Raw genomic sequence first — 27351 nt, 5'->3', positions numbered from 1 at the left:
ATTGAGTCAAACCAAAGCTGGGAGAGGGTTGAAATGAGCTCAGGAGGTGCAACACCCTCCTGCAAACACCACCAGTGTCTTTCCAGAGACCTGGAAAACTTAGCACACAGCCCAAGGTCTGCCACAGGGGCTGGCAACACCAATGAGCCCACCTGGCACCAGCAGCTGTGGCCCAGGATGGATCCACAGCCCCACATCGGTGCTGCCAAGGGGAACAAGAGGAGCCAGAGGTGTGGTGGGAGCTGACAGGTGGTTTTATTACACAAGGTGTGAAATCCTCCCTCCATCCCCACTGGAGCAGGGGTGAATGAGGGTTTAAAACCATCCTTTTAACCAGTCCATGGCTGTTTCTCCTGCTGCTTTCCCCCCAGGCCTCTCACCCCCATTTTCCCATCCATGCCCAGTGTTTCTGTGAGGAGCCTCAGTGCATTGCCTGAAGTGAGGACCCTCCACAGGGCTGGGGGCTGCTGGAGGAGGGGTCAGCCCAGCTGGGACAGGATTGGGAAACCACTGGTGTCCTTGGGGAGCAAAGCCTGTGGCACTGGGGACATGCATCCCTTGTGAGGGATGGGCTTGGTCCCCTGATGGGCTTTCATCCCGCTCTGTCTCTATGCAGGGATGATGGAACCAGCCCCTGCCTCCACAGGGTGATGATGGATCCACGGAGAGTTACTGGATCATGGATTCATCCCTGCCTCCACAGGGTGACGATGGATCCACAGAGAGTTGCTGGATCCTTGGGAAGATGATGGATCCATCCCTGACTCCACAGGGAGATGATGGGTCTGTCCCCTGCCTCCAGGAGGTGGTGATGGCTGCACGGGGAGATGACAGGTCCGTCTCCTGTGTCCATGGGGTGACATGGGACAGCTGCCCACGCTAGCAGCTCCCTCCCGTGCACAGGAAGATGCCCAGGGCCATGCCCAGCAGGCCGAGGCTTCCCAGGACCAGCCCCAGCACCAGCGGAGTGCGCGATCGGCCGCTGACTTTTCCTGCAAGAGGCGAGAGGGACAAAGGTGACAACTGGGCCATGCCACCGCATCCCCTGTCCCCAGCCTCGGCCCCAGCACGGACCTGTCCTGGCGCTCTGAGCCTGCAGGATGCTGACACAGGTGGTGTTGAGGAAATACTGCAGGTCCTGGGTGGTTACGGGGTATTTCATCAGCTGTTGATGCGCGTAGGCGGCCACCGGGAGCTCTCCGGGCCAGCGCCGCTCCCAGGTGGCGCTGGGGACGTGGAAGCTCAGGAACGCTGTCCTGTTGAGGGTCACCTCGTAGAAGCTCTGGGCTGTTCCGTTGGGGTAGACGCGGCAGCCGAGGTGGCAGCACAGGTGATGGGTGACTGCGGGGACAGAGGGAGGGGACAGGGTCACCACGCTCCCGCCCTGAGCACCCGTGGTCCTCACCAGCAGCAAACTGGGCACTGCGTTCGCACAGCCTCAGCACCACCCACAGCTTTGCTTCCCCTCGGTTTGAGCATGGTAGTGACCGGGATTTTTTTCCCTCCCTTATCCCCACACAGCACAGCTCCGGTTCTGTAGAGAGGGAGGCTCTGGGCACAGAGCTGCTCGTGGCTCTCGCGGATGGAGCGAGACACCGGGACAGGGACACCGGGAGGGAGGGGAAGGGTCATGCCAGAGACTCCGCGGTGACACCGGGCTCGCCAAGGGTACAGGAGTGTGGGGCTGCGGCAAAACCGGTTTGGGGGTAACCAAGGAAAGGAAAGGAAAGCACACCCCGGGCAGGAGCAGCAAAGGCGACAGGGCTTGTGGGGCGGAGCGAGCAGGAGCACGAAACCATCGGCAGCAGCGTCCCACAGCTCCCACAGGCTGCGGGATACAGGTGGGATGCAGGCAGGGTGCCGGTGGGATACAGGTGGGATGCAGGCAGAGCACAGGCAGGGAGCAGACAGGGCTTCTACACCTCACCACCCCACAGGCTGAAGCCTTCAGCCCTTTTCCTGAGGAGCAGCAACAGGTTGAGCATCATGCCGTTCCCAGGATGTGCTCCAGGTAAGAAATTCCCGGCTCCACAGAAGAGCTCCCTTTGCCCACAGGGAAGTTTTGCACATGGCCGTGTCCCCACCCCTTCGCCCATCTGTCCCTGCAGAGCCACCTCCGTGCCCTGGCAGCGGGGAGGAGGCTCGCATTCCCCGGGGCACCCACCCCCGTTCCCCGGGCACCACTCACAATCCGTGGGTCTCTCCTTGTTGAAGAGCATCACCAGCTGCCTGAAGTTCTCCAGGTAGGTGATCACCTCCTCCTGCCGCCGGGCCCAGGCGTCTGGAGGCTCCAGCGGGAGCACCTGGGTGACATTATTCCCTTCCAGGACATGGCTGAGCTGCCCATTCAGGCTGGCGTTCCCCCGGAACATGGAATTGCCCCTGTAGACGCGGGTCAGCTGGAGCATGGTGAAGGCGAGCGGAGCTGCGGGAGACGTGGGACATCAGCCACCGTCCCGTCACCCGCCGTGAGCCCCGTGTGCCCCCACGCCAAGCCCGGTGTCCCTGCCTTACCCGCCTGCTCCGCTGCGCAGCCCAGGACCCCGCCGAGCAGCAGCAGCCGTAGCATCGTGGGGACGGACACCGCGCTGGGGACACGCTGGGGACACGCTGGTGGCCCCGAGGCTGTCGCGGCTCGCAGCTCAGCCCGGACACCGCGCTGGGTTCGCGCTGCTGGCCCTGCTGCTGGCCCAGGGGATGTTAAGCGGGCCGGGGAGGTGGGGCTGTGGGGGGAGGAGAGCGGGACTCCGGCCAGGTCTCTCCCATTTCCTTACCCGAGCCACCCCTTCCCTGCCGGATGTGCCGGGCCCCGCGGCGCCCGAGGATGCAGGATGAGGCTCCTAGCTCCTCCTGGCGCAGATGGGATTGGGCGAGCTGCCAACACCTGACTCAGTTTCCCCACGCTTTCGCTGTGCAGGGCTCTGTCCCACTCCCCTGGGGGATGTGGGAGAGCAGGGGGACACGGTGATGGGGACCACGGGAATGGGGACTATTGGAGGGAGCAGCCTCCCAGCACCACACTGCACCCACCTGGATCCCCTCTGGGGTGCAGGGTCCCATGGGGTTCCTCCCACTCGAAGGGACACCTCAGGGTCACCTGTAGGATTCCATCCCCTGTGGAGAGGGTATCCAGCAACAGGACCCCCCTCCCTGGAAAGGGGTGACACTCTTGGTAGCTGAGCTGGGCAGTGGGGATGAGAAATGCATGGCAGGGCCAAAGCTCCATAGGTTTGTTTTTTTAATTACACCTAAAATAATTCTAAATTTAAAATTTTAAAATGTGAATTTTCTACTAAAAGCTCCAGCTCGTCTCATTGGCAGAGCATGGCACAGCCTGGGGTGGCACATAATAGCATCCATGCCATGGCCTGGAATACAGGCATGGAATGCTCTGGGTGGGCAGGGATCTGAAGCCCAACTCATTCCACCTCGTGCCACAGGCAGGGACACCCAGATTTGCTCCAAGCCCTGTCCAACCTGGCCTTGGACACTTCCAGGGATGGGACAGCCACAGCTCCTCTGGCCAGCCTGTGCCAGGGCCTCAGCATCCTCACAGCCAAGTTCTTCCCAGTAACCCACCTAATCCTGCCTTCTGGAAATTTGAAGCCATTCCCCCCTGTCAGGGCCCTTGGGAATATTCTCTCTCCATCTTCCTTGTTGGCTCCATCAGGTACTGGAGGGCCACCATTGTGTCACCCCAGAGCTTCTCTGTTCCAGGCTGAACACTCCCAGCTCTGCCAGCCTTTCCTCCCAGCAGAGCTGCTCCATCCCTCTGCTCACCCTGGTGCCTCCTCTGGGCTCTCTCCAGCAGCTCCAGGTCCTTCCTGTGCTGGGCTCCAGGGCTGGGGCAGCTCTGCAGGTGGGCTCTCACCTGAGCAGGGCAGAGGGGCACAATCCCAATCCCTTTCCTGCTGCCCACGCTGGGATCAGCCCAGGGCAGGGTTGGGGCCAGCCCTCACTATCTGCAGCCCCAAGTCCCTCTCCCAGGGCTGCTCTCTCTATTCATCTCCAGCCTGGATTGATCCTGGGGTTTGCCCTGACCCAGGGGCAGCACCAGCCCTTGGTGATGTTAAACCTCAGGAGATTCCCATGGGTCCCTTCTGGAGCTTGTCCAGGGCCCTCTGGATGGCCCTGTCCTTCAGGAGTGTCACTGCACCCTCAGCTTGGTGTCACCTGCAAACCTGCTGAGGGTGCCCTGAACCCTCTGTGCCAGTGATGGAGATCTCAAATATCACTGGTTCCAGTACAGACCCTGGGACACCACTGGTCACTGATGGCCACTGTGAGCCACTGACCCCCTGGATGTGACCATCCAGCCAATCCCTTATCCATCTGACAGTCCATCCATGGAATCCAGCTCTCTCCAATGCAGAGAGAAGGATGTTGGCTGGGATTGTGTCCAGGCTGCACAGAAACCAGGATAAATGTCACCCATAACCTTTTCCTTGCCCACTGAGGGAGTCACTCCATCAGAGAAGGCCACTGAGTTGGTCTGGCAGGACTTGCCCTTGGTGCAACCGTGCTGGCTGTCCCGGGTCACCTCCTGTCCTCCCTGCCCCTGCCTCAGCAGATCTTCCAGGAGAGTCTGTCCCAGGATCCTCCCGAGCACAGAGGGGAGGATGACGGGCCGGCAGGTCCGCGCCCCAGGCTCCTCCTTTCCACCCTTTTTGAAGATGGGGACCAGGACTCCGTTTGTTTCCAGGCACCTGGGACCTGACCGGACATCCAAATATCCTGGAGAGCGGCTGGGCAGCTCCATCAGCCAATTCCTTCAGGACTCAGCGACGGACCTCGCGCAGGATGGCGCGGTCCGGACGGCGGAGCATGTCCCCACTGTCCGCCACGATATAGCGCACCATGTCGCGACACAGCGCGACGTGTCCCGCCATCCGTCGCTCCGCGGCGGCGCGCGGGGCGTGTCGCCTGGGTCGGGGCGTGTCCCGGGGCGTGTCGCCGGTCCGTGCGTGTCCCGGGGCGTGTCCCGGGGCGTGTCGCCGGTCCGTGCGTGTCCCGGGGCGTGTCCTCGGCGGCGGCGCCGGCACCGGGAGCGCAGCGATGGCGGCGGCGGAGCTGGAGCGGCTGCGGATGGCGGGGGCCGGGATGGCCATCGCCGTCCTCACCAGCGGCGGCGACGCGCAAGGTGCGCCCGGCGGGGCGGGGGATCGGCCCGGGCCCGCGGCGTCCCCGCGTGTCCGTGCCCGCGACCGCGACCGCCCGGGGCCAGAGCCCGCGGCCCGCGCTCCTCCCCGGGCGGGCGGATGGGGACCCCCCTGCCGTGTGCCCCCCGCCCGCGCCGCTTCCCCGTCCCCGTCACCCTCGGGCCGTGGCCGTGGGAGGGCAGGGGTCCCACGGGGGGAGCCCCACGGAGGGGGTGTGCCCGTCCCGGTCCCCATCCCCGTCCCCCCCGGGCTAAGCAACTCGCTCCCGGGCAGTTTCTCGTCCCCAGCTGTGCGCTGAGTTTCCCCGGTCTCAGCCCACGTGGCTCCCCGCCCACTCAAGGGGACACCTCAGGGTCATCTATCGGATCCCATTCCCTGTGGGGTGCAGGGTCCTATGGGGCTCCCCCTGCTCGAAGGGACACCTCAGGGTCACCTGTAGGATCCCATCCCCCGTGGGGCGCAGGATCCCATGGGGACGCTCCAGCTCACATGTCACTTTTCCAGGCATGAACGCCGCTGTCCGCGCTGTCACCCGCATGGGGATATATGTGGGAGCCAAGGTCTTCCTCATCTACGAGGTTGGGGTTCCCCCCTGCTCCCCATCATGGCTGGGGGGATCCACCCCCTCCCCCTGTGCCGGGGCACCTTTCACCTCCGCCCTCTGCTTCTCCACAGGGCTACGAGGGGCTGGTGGAGGGGGGTGACAACATCAAGCAAGCCAACTGGCTCAGCGTCTCCAACATCATCCAGCTGGTGAGGGTCACCATGGGGCCACAGGACTCCAGATCCCAGCCCCCCAAAGGTGTGTGACAAGCCACGTGTCCCGTTCTGTCCCCAGGGCGGGACGGTGATCGGCAGCGCCCGCTGCAAGGCCTTCACCACGCGGGCGGGCCGGCTCCGGGCCGCCCGCAACCTGGTGGAGCACGGCATCACCAACCTGTGCGTCATCGGCGGCGACGGCAGCCTCACCGGCGCGGACATCTTCCGCTCCGAGTGGGCTGGGCTGCTCGAGGAGCTGCTCCGAGATGGTGGGTGAGCCCCTCACAGCCCGTTTGGGGATGGTGAGGTCCGGAGGGTCACCCCGGTGCTGTGACCCCAAGGAGGCCTGGGCTCCAGCCCCATGATGGTGGGGACATGAGTGCCCTGAAATAAGCGGTGTGGTGGCCGTGACCCCCCTCCAGGGCAGATCAGCGAGGAGGTGGCGAGGAAGAACTGCCACCTGAACATCGTGGGGCTGGTGGGCTCCATCGACAACGACTTCTGTGGCACCGACATGACCATCGGCACCGACTCGGCGCTGCACCGCATCATGGAGGTCGTGGATGCCATCACCACCACGGCGCAGAGGTGAGGGGGACGGGGGGCTGGGGACTGCGGCTCCCCAGCCATTGCACCCACCCACCTCCTTCTCTTCCCACCCTTGTCCTTGCAGCCACCAGCGGACCTTCGTGCTGGAGGTGATGGGTCGCCACTGCGGGTAAGCCCCCGTGGGTGGGGAAGCCATTGGTGGGACAGGATGCCATGTTTTGGGGCCAGTGCTGCCACCGCCGTGTCCCCCCAGGTACCTGGCGCTGGTGTCCGGCCTGGCCTCGGGCGCTGACTGGCTCTTCATCCCTGAATCCCCTCCGGAGGACGGCTGGGAGGACCTCATGTGCGAGAGGCTCGGGGAGGTGAGGGGGGGTTCCTGCCATCCCATCCCATGCCCTGTTCCCCGCGGGGAGTCCCTGTGGGGGCCCGGGCTGAGCCCTGCAGCCGTGCCCGGCCCCCGCGAAGCTTCGGGAGCTGCCGCCATTGTCCCTGTGATCCGGGGCACTCAGCCGAGCGCAAATCCAGCCCTCGCGTGCCAGGGGCAGCGCTGGCTTGGGGGCTCAGCTGCCTGTGACCTGGCCCACCCCCGGGGCAGCACAGAGGGCGGGAAGGGGAGGGCACTCACACAGGGCCCACCGTGAGTTTTGGCTGAGCCGTGGTGGCCGTTTGTCCTCCCCTCGTGGCAGACACGCAGCCGGGGCTCGCGGCTCAACATCATCATCATCGCCGAGGGCGCCATCGACCGCAGCGGCAAACCCATCTCCTCCAACTACGTGAAGGACGTAAGGGACTGCCCCGGCACCACCCTGGCACCCACGGACACTGGCGGGTCCCCAACGTGGTGTCCCCTCTTCCCCACAGCTGGTGGTGCAACGCCTGGGCTTCGACACGCGGGTCACCGTCCTCGGCCACGTGCAGCGCGGAGGGACCCCGTCCGCCTTTGACCGCGTGCTGGTAGGTGCAGGGGAGGACACAGAGAGGGGGAACCCTGCTCCTGCCATCCCTCTGCCCAAAGGAAAGGGGTGAGGCTGGGATGGGCTCATCCCTGCTGCGCTGGGCAGAGCTGTGCACCCTTTTCTCCTCATTTACTCCAAATTTCACGGATTTTTACATAAAACCATCAGCTTTCCCGCAGTGAATCAGCAGCCACATGGTTTCCAAGGCTGTGGGAGCATCTCTGAGCATCCCACCCAGCTGGCACTGGTGGGCCCCAGTGTCACAGGTGCCCTTGTCCCTTTGCAGAGCAGCAAGATGGGGATGGAGGCGGTGATGGCGCTGCTGGAGGCCACGCCGGACACCCCGGCCTGCGTGGTCAGCCACTCCGGGAACCAGTCGGTGCGGCTGCCACTCATGGAGTGTGTCCAGGTGGTGAGTACCAGGGAAGTTGGGTGGGGGTCTCACTCCCCTCCCTGTGAACGTGGATGTTACGGTGTTGCATCTTTCTCCCCGCTCAAGACAAAGGATGTGCAGAAGGCCATGGACGAGAAGAGGTTTGAGGAAGCCATCCAGCTTCGTGGAAGGTGAGGAGCAGGGACCAGGACCAGGGGAGACATCCCTCTTGGATAGGGGATTTTGCTTCTGGGGAAGCTGTTGGCTCCTGCAGCCAGAAGGGTGTCCCCAGTCACACCCCAGGGGCACTGGGGAGACTTCCCCTTCTCCCAGACATGCCTTGGGGACACATCACCGTGTGCTTGCAGGAGCTTTGAGAACAACTGGAACATCTACAAGCTGCTGGCGCACCAGAAGCCAGCTCAGGAGAAGGTGAGGGGTGACGGGGAGCAGCAGGGTGCACCATCCCCACCTTGGGGACACATGGGGATGTGCTGTTCCCATCCCTGTCCCCGCAGAGCCCCTTTAGCATGGCCATTCTGAACGTGGGAGCGCCGGCCGCCGGCATGAACGCTGCCGTGCGCTCGGCTGTGCGCATCGGCATCTGCCAGGGACACACCATCTACGTGGTGAATGACGGCTTCGAGGGCCTGGCCAAGGGGCAGGTAAGGGGGACCCTGAGCCTGGGATGTCCTGGAGGATGGGGTTGGGTTTGGGGGAGGGGGGCTCTTCCCATGCCTAACCTGTCACTGGTGCCCGCAGATCCGCGAGGTGGGCTGGCATGACGTGGCAGGATGGCTGGGCCGTGGTGGCTCCATGCTGGGCACCAAGCGGTGAGTGCGGCCCTGGGGACAGAGGCATAAGGAAAGGGTGTCCCCAGTGTCCTCACCCCTCTGTCTGCCCCCCTTCCCCACCACAGGACGCTGCCCAAGACCTGCATGGAGAAGATCGTGGAGAACGTGCGCAAATTCAACATCCAGGGGCTGCTGGTCATTGGGGGCTTTGAGGTGAGGCGGAATCCTCGGTTCACTGGGGACCAGGGTGACTCTGGGCATCCCAGAGGAATCTTTCTGGGATGTGGATCTGGCTGCAGGGCCAGCATTTCCCAATCCCTCGGCTGCTTGCAGGCCTACGAGGGGGTGCTGCAGCTGGTGGAGGCACGTGGGCAGTACGAGGAGCTCTGCATCGTCATGTGCGTCATCCCCGCCACCATCAGCAACAACGTGCCCGGCACCGACTTCAGCCTGGGCTCCGACACGGCCGTCAACGCTGCCATGGAGGTGAGGGACACAGATGGGGACAGCTCACGGGGCCACCGTGCCCCACCAGCTTCCAATGTCCCATGCTAGGGAAGCAAAGGTGGCTTTCCCTGGTGTGACCTCCCCTTGTTGGGCACAGAGCTGCGACCGCATCAAGCAGTCGGCCTCGGGCACCAAGCGCCGCGTGTTCATTGTGGAGACCATGGGGGGCTACTGCGGGTACCTGTCCACGGTCACCGGCATCGCCGTGGGCGCCGACGCTGCCTACGTCTATGAAGATCCCTTCACTATCCACGACTTAAAGGTGGGCGGGCAGGAGCGGCTCTTGGCTGAAATGAGAAGGAAAATCAGGGAAGGGAGGGCTCCAGAGCAGGGCAGGAGCTGGAGGACGTGGCCATGCTGGGTTGGTGTCAGGACAGGACGGCTGTGGGATGGCTGCTGGCATCTTGGTGTTCATCTTGCAGGCCAACGTGGAGCACTTGACTGACAAAATGAAGACGGATATCCAGAGAGGGCTGGTGCTGCGGTGAGTTGGGGGCACCTGGGGACAGTCACTGCAAACCCCAGCCCTGTGGCAGGGAGCAAGGCTGGAGCTGAGCGCTTCCCATGGCCAGAGAGGGGTCCTGGGCATGGTGAGGTTTGGCACTTGGCCCTGGGGACACTGTGTGCCTCCGCTGCCATCCCCACCCCAGCCCCAGGGTCCCCCTGGGGACACGGAATGGGGCTCTGGGCCTCAGGGAGAACAAAAAAGTTGTTATGGGAAACAAAGGGGGACCCCCTGGGCATGCCAGGGGAAGGAGCAGCCCCCCAAGCCCTTCCATCTGCTCCCCAGCAATGAGAAGTGCCACGAGCACTACACCACCGAGTTCCTCTACAACCTTTACTCCTCTGAGGGCAAAGGCATCTTTGACTGCAGGATCAACGTCCTGGGCCACCTCCAGCAGGTACAGAGGTACAGGGGACAGGGTGGCATGGGCCCTGCTGGCCCTGAGAGCTGGGCAGGGCCTGACATCCCCATTTCTTTGTTCCCAGGGGGGAGCCCCGACCCCCTTTGACCGGAACTACGGGACCAAGCTGGGAGTGAAGGCGGTGCTGTGGATGTCAGAGAAGCTGCAGCAAGTCTACAGCAAGGGTGAGCCGAGGGCTGGGGATCCCAGGGGGTAGGGGAGGCTGGTGGCTGCTGCTCCAAGCTTCCAGGCTTGGCCCCCAGTGAGATGGCCAAGGTCAGCAGTGTCCCTCTCCCAGGGCGTGTGTTTGCCAACTCTGGAGACACTGCCTGTGTGATCGGGCTGCGGAAGAAGGTGGTGGCCTTCAGCCCTGTGACAGAGCTCAAGAAAGTCACGGATTTTGAGTAAGTCCCCATGTCCCAGCGGTTCACCAGCTCCCAGGGGAACCTTCCCAGGGTGTCTGCTCTAGAGCTGTGTCCCCTGCACAGGCACAGGCTGCCCCAGGAGCAGTGGTGGCTGAACCTACGGCTGATGCTGAAGATGCTTGCCAACTACCAGATCAGCCTCACCGAGTACATCTCGGGGCAGATGGAGCACGTCACCCGTCGCACCCTCAGCATCGAGAAGGGCTTCTAGTCCCACCAGCCTGGCCCATAGCCCCCGCCGTGTCCTCTCTGTGCCCACATGCTGCTGGGGGAGCACCATGTCCCCTCTGTTCTCAGTAGCCCTGTAGCTTTGCCATCGACCCCTTACAGCAGGCAGAGCCTGGTGCTGTGTCCCAGAACAGCACAATCCTGCCCCAATCACTGCTGCGGGTTCTGGTCCCTGTGCGGATGCAGAAGAGTTGCTTGAGCCCAGCCGCACAGCCCAGACCCTTAATCTTCCCTTAATAGTTTATTATTATTTAATCATGGGGTATTTTGAGTCCTTACTTAGCGGCTTGACCGCCTGAGCCAACTGCTGCTGCTTGTAGTCGCCTGCCCCACGTGCGGGAGGGGAGTGAGGAGGATGCGGAGCCATCCCGGAGTGGGTCGGAGCAGGTCCCACGGGCTTCTGGGTGCCCCTGTGGAGCTCCATCCCCCATGGGGGTCTCGAGGGCTGAGCACGGGGGTCCCGGCGAGCCCCTGTCCCCTTGCATGACGCTTGGCTGCGACCGTCACCGCGTGGCTGTGGGCGCCGTGTCCATCACCTCACCGCTGCTCCGTGACCCCCGGATCCTGCACCGCCCGCGGCGCTGCTCCTCTCCTCTAGAGATAAAACCTGCTGGAGCCAAACCTGCCTCCTGGAGTGGTCATTGCAGGGGGATGGGTGGCAGGACAGGGCTGGGGTGGGGGAATAGCAAAGCCTGGTGGGTTTCCCAAACTGGGTCAGTGCTGGGCCGAGACATTCCCTGGTTTTGTGCATCCTCAAAGCCTGGGAGAGTGGGACCACAGGCAGCTTCTCCTCCCTGTCCAAGTCATGGTGGGTGCAAGGTCAGCATCCTTTCGCAATCACGATTCCAGAGAAAAACCACTGGGTTCCCACCTCCGAGGGAACAACCCAAGTGCTTTAGGGTGGTGCTGTCCTTGTTCATGAGGCAGTTTCTCAGAGCACTGGCCAAGCGTGCTGGCCTGGTCGGGCTCCATGCGCCCTGGCTGCGCCAGACGGTCACAGGGAGCCCCTTTCCCAGGCCACTTCCCTCCTGGGGCTGCAGGCTGACGGCTCCAGCCTGTTGGACAGCATCAGCATGCATCACAGTCTTTGGGGTCAAGCATGCCTATTTTGTCCTCCCCATGGAGCTGTCCTCAAGTGAAAGTTCCCCCTGACTTGCCCCCCCTGCCTTTCTCTGATGGAGTGACTCCCTCAGTGGGCAAGGGAAAGGTTATGGATGACATTTATCCTGATTTCTGTACAGCCTGGACACAATCCCAGCCAACATCCTTCTCTCTGCATTGGAGAGAGCTGGATTCCATGGATGGACTGTCAGATGGATAAGGGATTGGCTGGATGGTCACCTCCAGGGGGTCAGTGGCTCACAGTGGCCATCAGTGACCAGTGGTGTCCCAGGGTCTGTACTGGGACCAGTGATATTTGAGATCTCCATCACTGGCACAGAGGGTTCAGGGCACCCTCAGCAGGTTTGCAGGTGACACCAAGCTGAGGGTGCAGTGACACTCCTGAAGGACAGGGCCATCCAGAGGGCCCTGGACAAGCTCCAGAAGGGACCCATGGGAATCTCCTGAGGTTTAACATCACCAAGGGCTGGTGCTGCCCCTGGGTCAGGGCAAACCCCAGGATCAATCCAGGCTGGAGATGAATAGAGAGAGCAGCCCTGGGAGAAGGACTTGGGGCTGCAGATGGTGAGGGCTGGCCCCAACCCTGCCCTGGGCTGATCCCAGCGTGGGCAGCAGGAAAGGGATTGGGATTGTGCCCCTCTGCCCTGCTCAGGTGAGACCCCACCTGCAGAGCTGCCCCAGCCCTGGGGCCCAGCACAGGAAGGACCTGGAGCTGCTGGAGAGAGCCCAGAGGAGGCACCAGGGTGAGCAGAGGGATGGAGCAGCTCTGCTGGGAGGAAAGGCTGGCAGAGCTGGGAGTGTTCAGCCTGGAGGAGAGAAGCTCTGGGGTGACCTCACTGTCAGTACCTGAAGGAACCAACAAGGAAGCTGGAGAAGGACTTTGGACAAGGGCCTGGAGTGACACACCAAGAAGGAATGGCTTCCCACTGCCGCAGGGTTAGATGGGCTATCGGGAAGAAATTTTTCCCTGTGAGGGAGTTGAGGCCCTGGCACAGGGTGCCCAGAGCAGCTGTGGCTGCCCCTGGATCCCTGGAAGTGTCCAAGGCCAGGTTGGACAGGGCTTGGAGCCACCTGGGCTAGTGGAAGATGTCCCTACCCATGGCAGGGAGTGGAATGAGATGGGCTTCCAGGACTCTTCCCACCCAAAACCATTCCGTGATTTTAGTGCTTTTCCCCTAACTGAACACGATTTAGCCTTTGGAGGAAGATGGTAACTTTTGTCTCCTCCCTGGACTTGTGAGTAGCAGACCTTGCTGATGGAGGCAGCATTGCTGCTCTTGAATAAGAATCTGATTTGGAGACCCCAGGCAGAGACCTGGCTTCTCCTGGAGCTCCATTTCCTGGATGGGAAATGGGCTCTTCCACTCTCCCATGTGCCACTCCACTTTGGGGGAGCCCCAACCCATTCCTTCCCTCCCTCCCTCGGCCGTGGACCTCACACCTGCCTCACCAGCCTCTCAGAGTCTCTGAGGGTGGTTTGAAGGAAAGTGGCTCAGTACAGCTGCTGGCATTTTCCAGAGCTGGAATCATCTGCATTCACCGCTCGATATTCCCAGCTGAGGCAGGGCAGGGTGACAGCAGGTCATGTGGAAAATCTGTCGGCAGCACTGCCCTGCAGCAAACAGGTTTAGGGTGTGAATGGGGACAGGGCTCAGACCAGCTGCATGTTGAGGGACAGGAGTCACTGCAGCCCCCCACACCTCATTTCCACCAAAAAAAATACCTGGAGGACCTCATTCCTGGAAGAAAACAGACAGGCACAGCCACTGAATTCCAAGGATGAGCAGGAGGCGCCTGACTGTGCTCCCAGACTTCTCAGCACATCCAGCCCACCCTGAAGGGAGGGCAGAGCAAGCCTCCAGAAGCATCCTGCAGGGGAAGGCAGGCTGCCAGGGCCCTGGAGGGGCTGAGCTCCCACTGGGGTTTGCTGGGATGCTGCAAGGAGCAGTTAGGAGCGTTGGGAGCCCGGAGGGCAGCGCCAGCAGCAGCCAAGGATGACGAGCACGGCACGGCACGTAGGCAGCAAACAGCCCAACTTCTCCAGGAATTGTGTCAGTGTGGCCTCAAGGGCACAATGATTGCTCCACCAGACCCATGACAGAATCCTGATAGACACTTCCTTTGATCACTCATATCCCAGAGAAGCTGGGGGTCCAGCTCACCCCAACAGCAACTCCCTTGTTCCTTGACATGGACAGGCCAAGGGCTTGGGAGAAGACTTGCACTCAGCAGGGTGAGTCTCCCAGGCCCTGGATGTCAAAGAAAGTCTAGGACATCATAAATCACAAAAGTGCAGCTGGGTTTAACACAAAAGTCAAGAACAAAGGTCATTTGAGGAGTTAAAGGCATCAGCAAATCTCCCCCTGAGTAATGAGGGTCAAGCTGTGTCTGTTCCCACCAAGGTCAGTCAAACAGGCTTGTGGACACAGGGCTGTCACCATCCCTGAGGAGCATTCCTTCCTGGAAGCACAGCCTGGACACTGCACAAACAGGGACGGGGGGCCATGGAAAGGTCACATCACCAGTGCAGCACTGGGAGACACAGAGGGCTCGTGTCCTGTATCTCAGGGCCATCATCCTGCCCAGGTGGCTCTGCACTGAGCTTTCCTCAGCACCTCTTTTGCTCCCTGCCTTTGCTGTGGTTGCAAGAAGGCTGTAAGACAGCTCAGTGGCCCTGCAGAGCAGTGCTGGGAGCAGGCTCACCGTTCCAGAGGTGCAGTGAAGCGGGAAGGCACAGGGCTCCCAGCCCTCCTCCTGCTCCACAGGGCTCACAATGCACTCCCTGAACCAGAGGTAATGGAGCAGTGCCCCCAGCCAGGCCATTGCTGAATTCCAGCCACCACTTACACAGCCTTGAGGGATAATTGGGTTTATTTGGTATGTCACAACAGTTTAGTTTGTTCTTAACAGCTCTATAAAACTTGGTAAATGCAGTTTTATCAGTGAAAGAGCAACACCCACCCCTGATGCCTGTGCAAAGCAGGCAGAATGCCCAGGGCCTTTTAACTGGGATGTTTCTTTAAGCTGCTCTAATGCCTGCAGGGAATGCTGGGGTGAGAGTACAGCTGAGCATTCAGGATGTGGGAGTCATTCCTGGTTCACCTAGGCTGCTCTGAGCTTTCCTTTGGGCTGCCTGACCAGCAGGCACTGCATGCACCAGGGAGGACCTGAGGAAATCAGCCAGGAGCTGGAAAATAAATGAATAACTGGACATTGACCTTTACTACCTCCACCAGACAGGTCTTGGTGACCATCTCAGGCAATGTCTCCGTGTCAGACTCCACCAAACCAGATCTCTGTGGTACAAACTGCCCTCAGAGGTGCTGTGCACCCCCAGGCTGGCTGAGGGGGGGAGTCCCTCCCAGCCATCAGCAGGCTCTGCTCTCCTTCGGATCACACAGCACCTCTGGCTGCAGCCCTGTTCCCTTCTGCTTTGCTGATTTGCCTGCAGATCCCATCCAAGAGCCCCAGCCACACAGGGTACTGTGTCAGAGCCTGCTGCACAAGCAGGAAATCTCCAGAGAAGCATCATCCCATCCCATCCCATGCCTGAGGCTTTGGCTGCAGCCAGGGATGTGGGCAGGACAGTGCCACAGGGCTGGGGCTCCAGGGAGGTTGGAAGGGGGATGGGTGCTGTCACTCCTCCTGCAGCTCCTTCTTCTGGAAGGCCTGGAGCCTCCTCGCCACTGTCTGCTGGATGATCTCCAGCCCCTCTGTGTCCAGTTCCTTCATGAGAAGCAGGATGGCATTCAGGACATTGTTCTGTGGGGATAAGGCACACACTGCTTTGTACCAGCCAGCCAGGACAAGGACACTCGATTTTCCCTGCTCTTTCTAGGAACTCCTCCTCCTCCTCCACCACCACCACCACGGGCAGCAGTTTGGAGCAGCCACCTGCAGCCACGGGACCACCGGGACTAACAAGCGAGCCCTGGGGGAAAACACAGGCAGAGGCGCATGTGGCACGTGACAGGGCTGGAATGCAGGACAAACCCATCCATCCTCGGGGCTGGAATGCAGGACAAACCCATCCATCCTCCGCCCAGCCCGGTGCCGGCTGCCCACAGCCTCTGGCTGCCGGCCACGCTCCAGCCTGCCTGCTGTCAGGAAAGGCACCTCCCGGAGCGGCTGCACTCGCTCTCCAGCGTCTGTGGGATGGGAAAGGACAGCCCTGCTCTGAGGAATGAGGAGAGCTAGTGCTCTCTGCAAAGGACCCTTGAAGGTCCCCAGCCCTGCCACCACCATAGGACCAATGCCAACGCCAGGTCGTGGCTCTGTTAAATCATGTCCTGAAGGACTCTAGGGAGAGATTCTACAGCCTAAATAGCTGTCCTTCTAGGGAGCATCCTTTGCCCAACATCCAACCTGAACCTCTTCAGCTGCAATGGGGGAACACTTCCCCCATTTTTAAAGGTCAGAGCCTGTGGTACTGCTCTAGGCAGCTATGGCAGAGAGGCAGTGTGGATTAGATCTTGCTCTGCTGATTGATGCAATGGCACCGAGTCCAGCACTCTGCAATTCCCAGCTGAACCACCAAAATCCAGATTCATCCAAGGCTACATGATGGAGGGAGCTGAGGAACGACTTAAGCTTCCTGTTCAGCAGCCACTTCCCAAGGTTTGACCCTTCTCTTGCTAAAGAAACCCTTCCTAATATCCAGTCGGAACCTGCCCTGGCACAGCTTTGAACTATCACCATGTCTCCTATCACTGGATCCCAAGTAAAACAGCTGAGCACCCCCTCCCCATATCCCCTCCTCAGGAAGCTGCAGAGGGGCATGAGGCCACCCCTTGGCCTCCTTCTCTCCAAATCAAACAAACTCACAGCCCTTACCTGCTCCTGGACATTTCTTCCAGCCCTGACATCAGCTCTGTTCCCCTTCTCTGGGGGCACCCAAGGCTCCTCACATCCTTTAATGCTGGGGCTCAGCCCCGTATACAAGCAAAAGCAATTTGGTTTTTAAAAGATACTCACTCTCTTCTTGCAGCTGCAGTCTGTCTCTTGAGGGGAAAAGGAGGAGTATTTATCCCTGGGAACAGGCTTCATATCAAGCTCATCCTGAGTTTTGCTAAAAAAAGGGTGGAAAAGCAAATATTATTATGACCAGGTGGGAGAACCCTTCTCTGCCAGGCCAATCCTTCCTCATCACAGGCAACCATGCAAGGAGTACCCAGCTGGAAGACCCCCAGGGAATGGGCTAGAGCTCCCAGATCAGAGAGGATCCACCCCTGCCTGCACATGCAGCTGATGAGCTCAAGCCACCCCCCAGAGCAGAGCCTGTTTGGCAGACACAGAACCAGCCCCACTGAACCAGCACAGCTCCACTGCAGCAACCAGCACAATGGGAACCTGCACCGGCTGCGGGCCTGGCCCCTGGAATGTCAGACTCCTTTCCTGCTACACACAAATTCAGCCCAGGAATGCTGGCAGCTGCCCAGCCCTCACTTGGTCTCCTCCAGGCTGCAGCTGAGCAGCTGGCTCTCGGGCTCCGTGGTGGATCCGGCGGCGCTGGATGTGGTGCTGGACCAGCCGTTCTCCACACGGCTGCGGGCCGGCGGCGCCGTGATCTCCACGCCATCCACCAGGGCCTGCGACAGCTCCTCCTCTGTCACAGCTGCAAAGGCCACAACAAATGCCTGTTGCTACCAACTGCAGCAGCCCGAGGGGATGGCATCTCTAGTGGGGCAGGTTCTGCTGCAGGAGAGCTGTTCCCAAGGGGTTTGGTCCTAGAGTTGTCTGGCGTTTTGCTTTCACCCTCCTCCTGCAGTGAAACCTGTGCAGGAGGATGCTGGAAGCAATCACCAGCCTCCCAAAGCTGGGTATCAGGGAGGGATGCAAACATGCTTTACTATTTCTCGTATCTGGAGAAGGCTCCAAAAGCAACCAAATTTCTGTTACTGGATGGGAAAAAAAAAGAGAGAAGCTTTTCTACAGCAGCAGATCCAGTTATAGAACCTTTGTCTGGCCACAGCAAAGAGAGAGCTCTAAAAACCACTAATTAGTGGTACTGTCCAAGCTATAATGAGGCACTCAGTACTGCTTCCATAGGGAAGGGAAAAGGAGATAGGGAAAAGGGCATCGGCAAAAGGGGATGGGATAGGAAAAAGGCGAAGGAGGAAGAGGAGGCAGATGGAAAAGGGGAAGAGAAACAGAAAAGGAAGACAAAGAGAGCAAACAGCTTAGAAGCACTGGATCTAACTCAACCTCTAACACCTCTTGACTCTAGGAAAACTCAAAGGACACCCTTGAGAAGAGCCAACACATCTCCATTGCCCAGGCAGCGCTGGCCCACGGCTGTTTGCAGGTGACCACAGCCCACCCTGGTGGCCCAGGGCTGTTTGCAGGTGACCACAGCCCACCCTGGTGGCCCGGGGCTGTTTGCAGGTGACCACAGCCCACCCTGGTGGCCCGGGGCTGTTTGCAGGTGACCACAGCCCACCCTGGTGGCCCGGGGCTGTTTGCAGGTGACCACAGCCCACCCTGGTTGTCGAGCTTCTGCAGGCTGGGCAGGTTGCGCAGCACGGTCATGCGGTAGCGGTGCGGGTCGGGCCCGCAGCAGGGGTTCTCCGCCAGCCACAGCACCCGCAGCCGTGGCAGCGTCTTCAGGTAGAACAGCTCATCCAGGCTCCTGATGTTGTTCCTCCTCAGGTACAGCTCGCTCAGGTTCTGGCACTGGTGCAGCGGCTCGAGGTCCGAGATGCCGTTCACGCTGCAGAGACATGGTCAGAGCCCATCCTGCCCCATCCAGGGGGAGCACAGCACTTCCCAGTCCCCTTTCCTGCAACAGCCTCACCCCAGCATGAAGGGGCCTTCAGCCCATGACTTGTGGCATTTCATCTTTGTCAGCAGAGGAAAGAATTGAAAGAGCTGTTGCTCCACCCTGCTGAGGATGACAAAGAGCCTCTTTTTCGCCCAAACCTGCCCCCTTTTCTGTAGCAGCTCCTGAGACCCACAGAAGGAGAATCCATGTAAGATTCCCAAGTTAAAAGGCTCCAATTCCCAGAGCATTGGCTCCATGGGATCCCCAGGATAGGTGAAAGTTGAGCGTATTATGGAAAGGGAAAGCTCTGAGAGATCCACGAAATAGTTCAACAAGTATTTTGGAAACAGGCCACAAAGAAAGGCCAAGTACATCCCTGTCGAAACTATGGAGTAGAATTTCAGGAGCAACAATCCTAAGGGGTTTTATCACTTGTCAAAACAGAGAATACTTTCTCAAGAGCACAGGGAGTAGCGCAGAGGAGCTGCTGAGGAGTAATCCTGTCTGTATCTCTGCTGCTTGAGAAATGGGGCACGAAGAGCCAGGCAGCTCACACACACAACCCCAGCAACACGGGAAGAAACCATCCCCAGGAAAAGGTGATTTCCCTGCCCTGTCCAAAGCTGGCAAACTGGCATTCACCTGAACGTGATCACCTCGATGTTGGGCAAATCCCGGCATATGGATATCTGGGCAGCAAGAGAGAGAAACAACAAGTTGGCACATGTGGGGAAAAATATAAATAAACCCAACTGAAATCACAAAAAGCACCATCAGGAATTTGGCATTGCTTCACTCTAACCCGAGCTTAACAACACCAGAGATTTTCTGACACAGCAAGGGCAGTGTCAGCAGCTCCTCCAGCCTCTGCTCAGGAGTGGAAGTGCAGTTACCAGCCAGTGTCACATTGCTCTTCTGCTCCAGCAACTCTGCAGCCTCCACACGCAAGAAAGGCTCCCTCCCACCCCTGCCAGCCCTCCCCTAGCGACGGAACCTCATCCAAAACCACCACAGAGGTAGGACTCAGGGTCCTGCTCTCCGAGGCTCCATGCTGGGCCTCAGAGAGAAATTTTCCGATGTGGAAACAGCAGCAATCACATTTTTTTTATGGTGTGAGATGCTAATCAACCCTGAAAAGCCCTGCAGTGCACAGGCACCAGGCCAGCCCGAAGCCAGGCCCTCCCCAGTGCCCTGCCAACCCCATGGCCTCTATGGTGTCCCTGCTCCAGCTGCAGGCCCAGGCTCCTCTGGCTCCTCCAGTACTTACATCCGTCAGGTGGCTGCCCCTGCAAGAGGAGAGGGGAGTCAGGGAGAGCACAGCAGGGCTCAGCCTCCCCCTGCACCCCCCACAGCCGGGTTCACAGCCCCAGCCCCCAGCCTGGCCCCACCAAACTCCTCCAGCACAGTCTGTCATGGGCCCTGCTGTGCCTCCCCTTCCCCAGCCCTGCCTGTTCTCTCTCACCCAGCCCTGCCTGACACCCCTCACCCAGCACTGCCCATTCCCCACTCCTGCCCATCTGCCCCTACCCACCCCTGTCCCACCTCCCCATCCCTGCCTGACACCCAGCTCCCTCCTTCCTGCCCTCCCTCCATCCTTGTCTCCACTCCCCATCCCTGACACCCAGCTCCCTCCTTCCTGCCCTCCCTCCATCCTTGTCTCCACTCCCCATCCCTGACACCCAGCTCCCTCCTTCCTGCCCTCCCTCCATCCTTGTCCCCCCTCCCAGCCCTGTCTGAACCCCCTCCCCATCTCTGCCCGTGTCCCCAGCCTCACCCCTGCCTATCCCACCTCCATCCCTTCCTGTCCCCTCCCCATCCTGGCCTGCCACCCCACCTCCATCCCGTGCCCCCAGCCCAGGCCTGCCTGTCTCCCCTCCATCACTGTCCTCTCAGCCTCATCCGAGCCTGTCCTCCTTCCTCATCTCTGCCTGTCCCCCCCTCAGCCCCTGTCCCCCGGCCCGTCCCTGCTGTCCCCGCGCCCACCAGCAGTTGAGGCGGCGGACGCCGTCGAGCGCGGCCGCCTTGGCCTGTGCCAGCACGGCCGCCCGGCTCAGCCTCATGCCGGGCCGGGCCGCGGCTGCAGAGGCGGCACCGCTGGGCTCAGGCCCCGCCCGGCCGGGGCGGCTCCGCAGCTCCGGGGCTGGATTCGCCTCCTCCTGCCCGCCCCGCAGCGGGCCGGGCTCGGCCGCAGCCCCCGGGGCTGGATTCGCCTCCTCCTCCTCCCCGCCGCGCCCCGCCCGGCCGAGCGCCGCTGCCGCAACGGGCGCGCGTTCGGGTGGTTGGTTATTCGTGTTTACGGGTAAATCCTATTAGGAGTTTAATTATGTCTTATTAGAGAATGTTTTGTACACAGAGCTGCGCCTTTGTGGGTGTATATTTATGTGGAAGGATCACCATGGAATGGTTTGGGCTGGATGGGAAAAGCCCATCTCATTCCAAAGCCCTGCCATGGGCAGGGACAACTGTCGCTATCCCAGGTTGCTCCAAGTCCTGTCCAGACCTCCTTGAAGACGTCCAGGGTTGGGCACAGTTTGCTTCTCTAGACAACCGGTACCAGGGCCTGACCACCCTCACATGGAGGATTTTTTTCCCTAATATCTAATCTAAACCCACTCCTTTAATTTGAACCCATTCCCCCTTGAAATAACACGAGTGTATAATTTTATACACTCATGTGTGGTTTATGTGACTTTACAAATATATCCCCATATACCCCTCTATCAATACACATATGCAGTGTGCATAAATAAAATATATCTACATTCTCTATAATAAATGTATAAATAAATAAATCTATTAAATTAATAAATCTATTTTCTGTAATAAATATATAACTTATGCCCTCTCACCCATCCCTGCCTGCTCCCCATCTGCATCCTTGACCCCCTCTCTCCTCAGTCAGTTCCTAAACATTCCAACAGGTGATAGTTCAGCCCTTGAACTAGTGTACAAATAATAGTTAATGACTATCTCAAGAATGACTAATACAGCACTACAGCTTCTTACTCCTCTTATACCATGTGACAATAAGAAAACTAACACCTTTGACTCAGCCTTGGGACTCAAGTGGTTCAGGGCTCATTTTTACAGAACCAAAGTCCTTTAGGAATCTTCTGGACTGCTCGGTTTCTACAGCACCATATGATGTGGTGCAGGGAAACCTCCAGTTTGTATCTTCATGGGTGTAACAGCAGCAGGTGGTTAAATGGGAGAGCTGGAATAAAAAGGTCTGGAGAAACAGTATGGTTAGCCCAAAAAAGGGATTAATGCAGAGTTTCCTAGTGTTTTTCTGTGTGTTTCCACCTGATTTGGCAACAAAAACAACTGCAGGATGGGGGCTGGGTGTTGCCTGTTTGGTTGTGTGGGTGTTTGGGTGCTGCTGCAAAAGGAAGGGTTCAGGTGTGTCAATGGGACACTTAGGCACATAGTTTACAAAATCACAGAATCGTTGAGGTAGGAAGACACCTCCAAGTTCATCAAGTCCAACCTGTGACCGATCCCCACTGTTGGAGGCACAGAGTTTGTGGTGATTGGGGTGGGGCTGAGCCCCATCCCCAGTGGGCACAGCTGTGAGCAGCAGGTGAGCAGCACTGACAGCAATGAGCCATGGAGTGCCCAGGGGCACTGACCAACCCCCAGAGGGAGCAGAGGGCACACAGGTGCAGTGCATGTGGGATGAAGTGCATGAAAGGTTGTACTGTAGAACAACAAAGAGCCGCAGATGCTTGAAGCTTTCTGGAGTGACACAATGTTATTCTGTATGGGCAGATGCCTCAAGCTTTCAGATGAGGTAAGATGTTACTCTGCTTGGGCAAATGCTTTAAGCCTTCTGAAATGTGTGGTGATACTCTGTATATTGTGGCTTCCTCAACTGCAACATGTACTGTGACACCTCACCTTGTCACCAGCCCAGAGCACTGAGTGCCATGTCCGGGTATTCCTTGGACACCTGCAGGGATAAGGACTCCATATCTCCCTAGACAGCCCTTTCCAAGGCCTGTCCACCCTTACAGTGGAGGAATTCCTCATGATGTCAAACCTGAGCCTTTCCTGGCACAGCTTGAGGTCATTTCCCCTCATCCTTTTCCCTTGGAACAGAGCCCGACCACCCTCCAGCTGTCCCCTCCTGTCAGGAGTTGTGCAGAGCCACAAGGTCCCCCCTGAGCCTCCTTTTCTCCAGGCTGAGCCCCTTTCCCAGCTCCCTCAGCCACTCCTGCTGCTCCATTCCCTTCCCTGGACACGCTCTAGCCCTCAATGTCCTCCCAGAATTGCTGGGCCCAGAACAGTCCCCAGGGCTGGAGGTGCGTCACAGGTCCCAGCACAGAGGGGCAGTCACTGCCCGGGGGCTGCTGGACCCCCTGTTCCTGATATGAGCCAGTGGTGAACATGGTGGTGCCTGGTTAATGGCTGGACTTGAAGTTAGAGAGCATTTCCAGCCTTAATTATTCCATGATTCTATGGAACACACTGGAAGTGAGCCCTTGTTTGTGGTGATGGCCTTGTGTTGGGAGAGGAGATGGGTGGCACTGAACTCCTTCCCCTCCTGATTGCCACACTTCCAGATAAGGGAAGGGCTGAGGGATGCGTTGTTTGGGATCAGTGGGCATGCACTTTTCAGGAAAAATGTGGGATAAATGGGTTAGGCAGATCATCCCACTGCACTTAGCTGCCATCACACCCACAGACAGCCAGGACAGAGGTGGTGCATGAGGATTTTAGAGCTGGATATGCAAGGACTCAGATGGAGCAATTATTGGAATTTTTAGGTTTTCTGTATGCAGCTGTCCACAGGCCAGCTGGAATGAGGAAACTCAGGACCGGGGCACTTGGGCTGTGTGTTGGTGAGAGCAGCAGCAGGACCTGAGGAAGAGCAATATCCAGGACTTTGTGGTACCCTTGTTCACCAAATCCCAGGCTGCTTTCACTTCCACTGGAACATGGAAGAGCCAAGCACGATTCTAACCACCCAGCTCTGCAATCCCAGCCCCTGCACTGCTGGCAGCCAAGCCAGTCACCGAGACAGGCTAAGGAGATTAAGGAATCTTCTCTAGATGCCACAGAGAGATTTTTGTGCTCATCCTGCTGGAAAAAGCACAGGTCAGTCAGTTTTACTGGCACTGTCTGATCTGACACCTCTCCTGAGACTGAATCAGACACAAACATTCATTTCATTCAGGTTAATTAAATAAAATCTATTTTAATCCACAGTTTAATTCTGCAAGCAGTAGCAATAACCATCTCAGGCAAACCTCTGCCCCAGTCTTTTAAAAAGAGAGCAGTTAAATAATGCATTTAGGCTTGTGAAGTGCATGGAGAGAACAGGAGAACCCCTGAGGCCTAGGAGCACGTGGCCTCTCCAGGCTGCACAGGATCACCTATAATCCATGGCACATCCACATCCTGCTCACAGCCCTGCAGTGTCACTAATGGATCTTTCAATGTTCCAGAGCAGGGGTCAGGTATCCCCATGGCCCTGATGAGGCCTCACCTCACCCCCTAATTACTGGTGGTGGGTTGTGGTGCTCGGCTTTTTGAGTCTGTGGGAGCCAGAGAGCAAAAAGCTCTTTGCACACTTGGGCTCATATCTGAAGTACCTTCAGTCAGATCTGTACCACACAGCAGCCTCACATTTCTTTTCCAGCTTTGTATCAGTGTTTTATAAAATGAGCCTATTAGAACCTGTTTAATGGCTTTGTGGACGGTGCAGGAAAGCAATTTCTTGCTTGTAATCCTTGTATGTATTTTTTCCTCTCATTTCCAACCAGGACATTTGCTGTGATCTGTGACTCCTTCATATAGGGTTTCACAGCTCACTTGTGATTCCCACAATAGCCTCAGAAGGAAAAGGTGGAACCCCCCAAAGTGTCCTGGCTATGGAACTGAACCACCTGGGTGTGGTGTGGGATTGCTGTTGGAGTGGGACTCACACACAGGGAATTTGAAGCACCTGAGAGCTGCCAGTGATAGTGATGACTCCTTGCTGCCAGTAGCAGCCACATGTCCACACTGCTCTCCAGGCTTGTCACTGTCACTGATGGCTGTCTGCCCTCCCAGGTAGCATGGAATCATAGAATCACACAACACCCTAAGTTGGAAGGGACCCACAAGGATCATCGAGTCCAACCCCTGGCCCTGCTCAGACACCCCAACCATCCCACCCTGTGCATCCCTGAGAGCATTGTCCAAATGCTGCTGGAGCTCTGGCAGCCTTGGGGCTCTGCCCATTCCCTGGGGAGCCTGTTCAGTGCTCCACCACGTCTGGGGAGGAAGAACCTTTTCCTATTATCCAACCCAAATCTCCCCCCAGCATAGTTTCCTGACACTCCTTCAGGTCCTGTGTGGAGTGGTTTTGTCTTCCATTGGCCATGTCAGATCTCTCTAACCCTTCGTGGAGATGGAGATAGATGGCAGTGCCTGTATGAAGACACCTCCTGAGTCCTGGCAGGTGGGAGTGCAACCAGAGCCACCTCTCCTGGTGCAACTCCACAGCAGCTTTATGTGTTCCAGAAGCTGATCCCTATCAAGCACCATCCTGGTTGAGGAAAAGATGTTAAACAGGATAGAAGGAGCAACATAGCTGTGGGAGAGTTTTATTTTCCTGGTATCCTGGAGAAGTGCTCAGCCCTCCTGAGATGGGCTCTGCTCTTCCCCTTTCCTTTTCCTTGGAAAAGCCTCATGCATTTGAGGATGCCTCATTTCTGAGCAACAAGTTGTTTCTGTAACTGCTGCAGTGTGGGTCACAGCAGGCTTGGCCATGCCGTAGTTCTGAGGATGCTCATGGCAGCTCTCCAGCAGCTCTTCCACCCACAGGACATTCCCTGTCTGCAGCTGTCACTGCCCTGGGTCTAGAACACCATGTGCAATCACTATTTAGATGTGTGCAGGAAATGCCAAAGTTTGGCAAGAGCAAACAAAACAATCATGTCATGGTGATGGATGGAGGCAGGCATGTCACACAGGCTCTGTCAGTTTTCAGTTTGGGAAATAGCCCCTCTTATTCCCTCTGAAGAGCCAGCTAAGAGGAGCTCCTGTGTCTACAAGACACTTCAGAGCTAGGGAGGCAGATGAGCACTCCAGTGCCAAATTAACAGAGGAGCTTCTGGAGAATTTCTGGGGGAAAACTTTGGAGAGGATTTCCAGGAAAGTTCCTGCTCCCTCTCTTGTCCTGTGATGACACGAGCACTAATGCTAACGTTTCACCAGAACACAGCTGCACAGACACCACAGCCACACCTGAAGCTACCTGGAGACACTGCACAGTTCCAGTGGCCTGAGCAGGATGAGGAATTTCCCAACAGACAAGATCTATCTCACCCAACAAATATGGATTCCCAAGACAGACATCCACAGTAAAGGGAAATCACAGCCAAGAGCATAAAATGAGTATTGAGGAGCTGGTGTGAGTCCAGAGAAGGGAAATGAGCTGGGGAAAGAGATGGAGCACCAGGAGGGGCTGAGGGAGCTGGGAAAGGGGCTCAGCCTGGAGAAAAAGAGGCTCAGGGGGAATCTTCTGGCTCTGCACAATTCCCTGACAGGGTCAGGAGTCTGCCTCCATTTCCAGGGAACAAGTTGTGGACTCAGCAGAGTAAGGTTGATGGTTGGACTTGATTTTCCCAACCTAAATGATTCTGATCTGTTCTGCTCACTTCCTTCTGCTCTTTTGGCAGGAAGTTGAGCTGGGACTTGGGGATAAAGGTTACTCCTAGCAGGACGGTTTCTGTGATCCCCTTGCAGCAGAGAGCTGCACAGGTGCTGGGTGTGGCAGAGCTCTGGGCAGCACAGAGCCAGGAAAGGCTACAGCGGGAGTCACATGGAAAAGGTGCCATACACGCTCCAGGGAAAAGCTGTTTGAGAGTCTGGTCCGTCCCCCTCGGCAGCACAGCCGCACACGTTCCCTACTGATTCCCGAGCTGCCGCACTCCCTCCTGTGGTTCCTGCTGCTCTGGAATTGTGTCCATGTGCTGTGTGGGTGGTGTGGGGGAAGAGAGGCTGAGGGCAGCAGGAGCTGCCAGGCTGGCTCTGCAGCTGCACATGTGTGCTGCTGGAACAAACAAACTTTCCATAACTTTCACAAGTGTGGCTTTTTCAGCCTGCAATTCAGTAGGCAAATGCCACAACCCCCCAGCTGAGCATCCCTGTTTGCCTTTTACAAGGTAAACATGGCAAATATAGTAGGTGACTCATTCCATTGATCCTGAGAATAAACTGTGCAGGTGGATTTGTGAAACTTCCAAGATGGACTTGGAATCAGGAATTTAAGTAATCCCCACCTTTGTTTTTATGGTTTTCTGGAATTTTTTTTTTTGGTTGGTTATCCTAACATCGAAGTTCAATCTCAATTAGCATGGATTAGCAGGACCTATGGATGTACTTCAGCATTTGCTCAGCTGAGGAACAGCTGGAAGGTTTCCACCAGGAGTTGATCTGGATGTAGTCAGAGCAGCCCAGACACCTCAACAGTGTAAGCACAAGCCAGTCTTCTCCACCTGGGATCAATTTTAGGGATTACACATAACTAGATAGAGGGAAATTGCTGTTCTGGGAGCTGTTACTGCAGCTCTGAGCCACAAATGTTTTTTCTACTCATGACTTTTCACTCACTCATTGTTCCTAATCTTTAATCTTCACTTACATGTTCTTAATCGTCACTTAATCTTTGTTCTTGGATGACACTGACCTCCTAAGGGGGTGTGTGAGGAAGGAACAGGATTAAGAGGTGAAACAACTTGGCTGCAAAGCAGCATTGTCCTTGGTAGATCTGGGTGGAGAAAAGAGCTGGTTCAGCTCCCTGTGCCTCTTTGTGCCCTTCTCCAG

The 27351-nt window shown here is 58.0% G+C and overlaps 3 protein-coding genes across 4 annotated transcripts; 1 reads left to right on the top strand and 2 right to left on the bottom strand.

The window, feature by feature from the left end:
* Positions 1–231: 231 nt before the first annotated feature.
* On the bottom strand, positions 232–2713 carry PROCR (protein C receptor). Its single transcript, XM_059855112.1, has 4 exons — positions 2515–2713; positions 2189–2425; positions 1075–1341; positions 232–992 (listed from the first exon to the last, which is right to left on the bottom strand). The coding sequence occupies exons 1-4, from the start codon at positions 2567–2569 to the stop codon at positions 880–882; spliced, it is 672 nt and encodes a 223-aa protein (XP_059711095.1). The 5' UTR covers positions 2570–2713; the 3' UTR covers positions 232–879.
* Positions 2714–4988: 2275 nt separating this feature from the next.
* Positions 4989–11276, top strand: PFKL (phosphofructokinase, liver type). 2 transcript variants are annotated; one of them, XM_059855111.1, is made up of 22 exons: positions 4989–5140; positions 5664–5737; positions 5835–5912; positions 5998–6187; positions 6341–6506; positions 6592–6636; positions 6721–6829; positions 7154–7249; positions 7329–7421; positions 7710–7835; positions 7923–7987; positions 8165–8228; positions 8315–8461; positions 8559–8629; positions 8716–8803; positions 8924–9076; positions 9195–9359; positions 9520–9581; positions 9888–9999; positions 10088–10187; positions 10301–10406; positions 10491–11276. In XM_059855111.1, the coding sequence occupies exons 1-22, from the start codon at positions 5056–5058 to the stop codon at positions 10636–10638; spliced, it is 2343 nt and encodes a 780-aa protein (XP_059711094.1). In that variant the 5' UTR covers positions 4989–5055; the 3' UTR covers positions 10639–11276. The 2 variants fall into 2 exon arrangements, with proteins under 2 accessions (XP_059711094.1, XP_059711093.1); XM_059855110.1 differs by having other exon boundaries at positions 8716–9076.
* Positions 11277–14630: 3354 nt separating this feature from the next.
* On the bottom strand, positions 14631–20645 carry CFAP410 (cilia and flagella associated protein 410). Its single transcript, XM_059855108.1, has 7 exons — positions 20521–20645; positions 19805–19823; positions 19180–19226; positions 18257–18486; positions 17223–17391; positions 16752–16845; positions 14631–15539 (listed from the first exon to the last, which is right to left on the bottom strand). Exons 1-7 carry the CDS (start codon positions 20595–20597, stop codon positions 15414–15416), a joined length of 762 nt encoding a protein of 253 aa, XP_059711091.1. The 5' UTR covers positions 20598–20645; the 3' UTR covers positions 14631–15413.
* Positions 20646–27351: the final 6706 nt, after the last annotated feature.

This window comes from Haemorhous mexicanus, chromosome 10 (genome assembly GCF_027477595.1).
Source record: "Haemorhous mexicanus isolate bHaeMex1 chromosome 10, bHaeMex1.pri, whole genome shotgun sequence".
In the NCBI taxonomy this organism is placed as follows: Eukaryota; Metazoa; Chordata; class Aves; order Passeriformes; family Fringillidae; genus Haemorhous; species Haemorhous mexicanus.
This window is presented reverse-complemented; position numbering and strand designations above follow the sequence as displayed.

Coding starts and splice junctions, on each gene's coding strand:
- PROCR (XM_059855112.1), bottom strand. CDS start 2,569: ATGCTACGGCTGCTGCTGCTCGGCGGGGTCCTGGGCTGCGCAGCGGAG. Junction 2,426..2,514: donor CTGCGCAGCGGAGCAGGCGG/GTAAGGCAGGGA, acceptor CGTCTCCCGCAG/CTCCGCTCGCCTTCACCATG. Junction 1,342..2,188: donor CAAGGAGAGACCCACGGATT/GTGAGTGGTGCC, acceptor CTGTCCCCGCAG/TCACCCATCACCTGTGCTGC.
- PFKL (XM_059855110.1), top strand. CDS start 5,056: ATGGCGGCGGCGGAGCTGGAGCGGCTGCGGATGGCGGGGGCCGGGATG. Junction 5,141..5,663: donor CAGCGGCGGCGACGCGCAAG/GTGCGCCCGGCG, acceptor TCACTTTTCCAG/GCATGAACGCCGCTGTCCGC. Junction 6,188..6,340: donor CGAGGAGCTGCTCCGAGATG/GTGGGTGAGCCC, acceptor ACCCCCCTCCAG/GGCAGATCAGCGAGGAGGTG.
- CFAP410 (XM_059855108.1), bottom strand. CDS start 20,597: ATGAGGCTGAGCCGGGCGGCCGTGCTGGCACAGGCCAAGGCGGCCGCG. Junction 17,392..18,256: donor GCAGAAGCTCGACAACCAGG/GTGGGCTGTGGT, acceptor TGGCCTTTGCAG/CTGTGACAGAGGAGGAGCTG. Junction 15,540..16,751: donor ACTGCAGCTGCAAGAAGAGA/GTGAGTATCTTT, acceptor TTATCCCCACAG/AACAATGTCCTGAATGCCAT.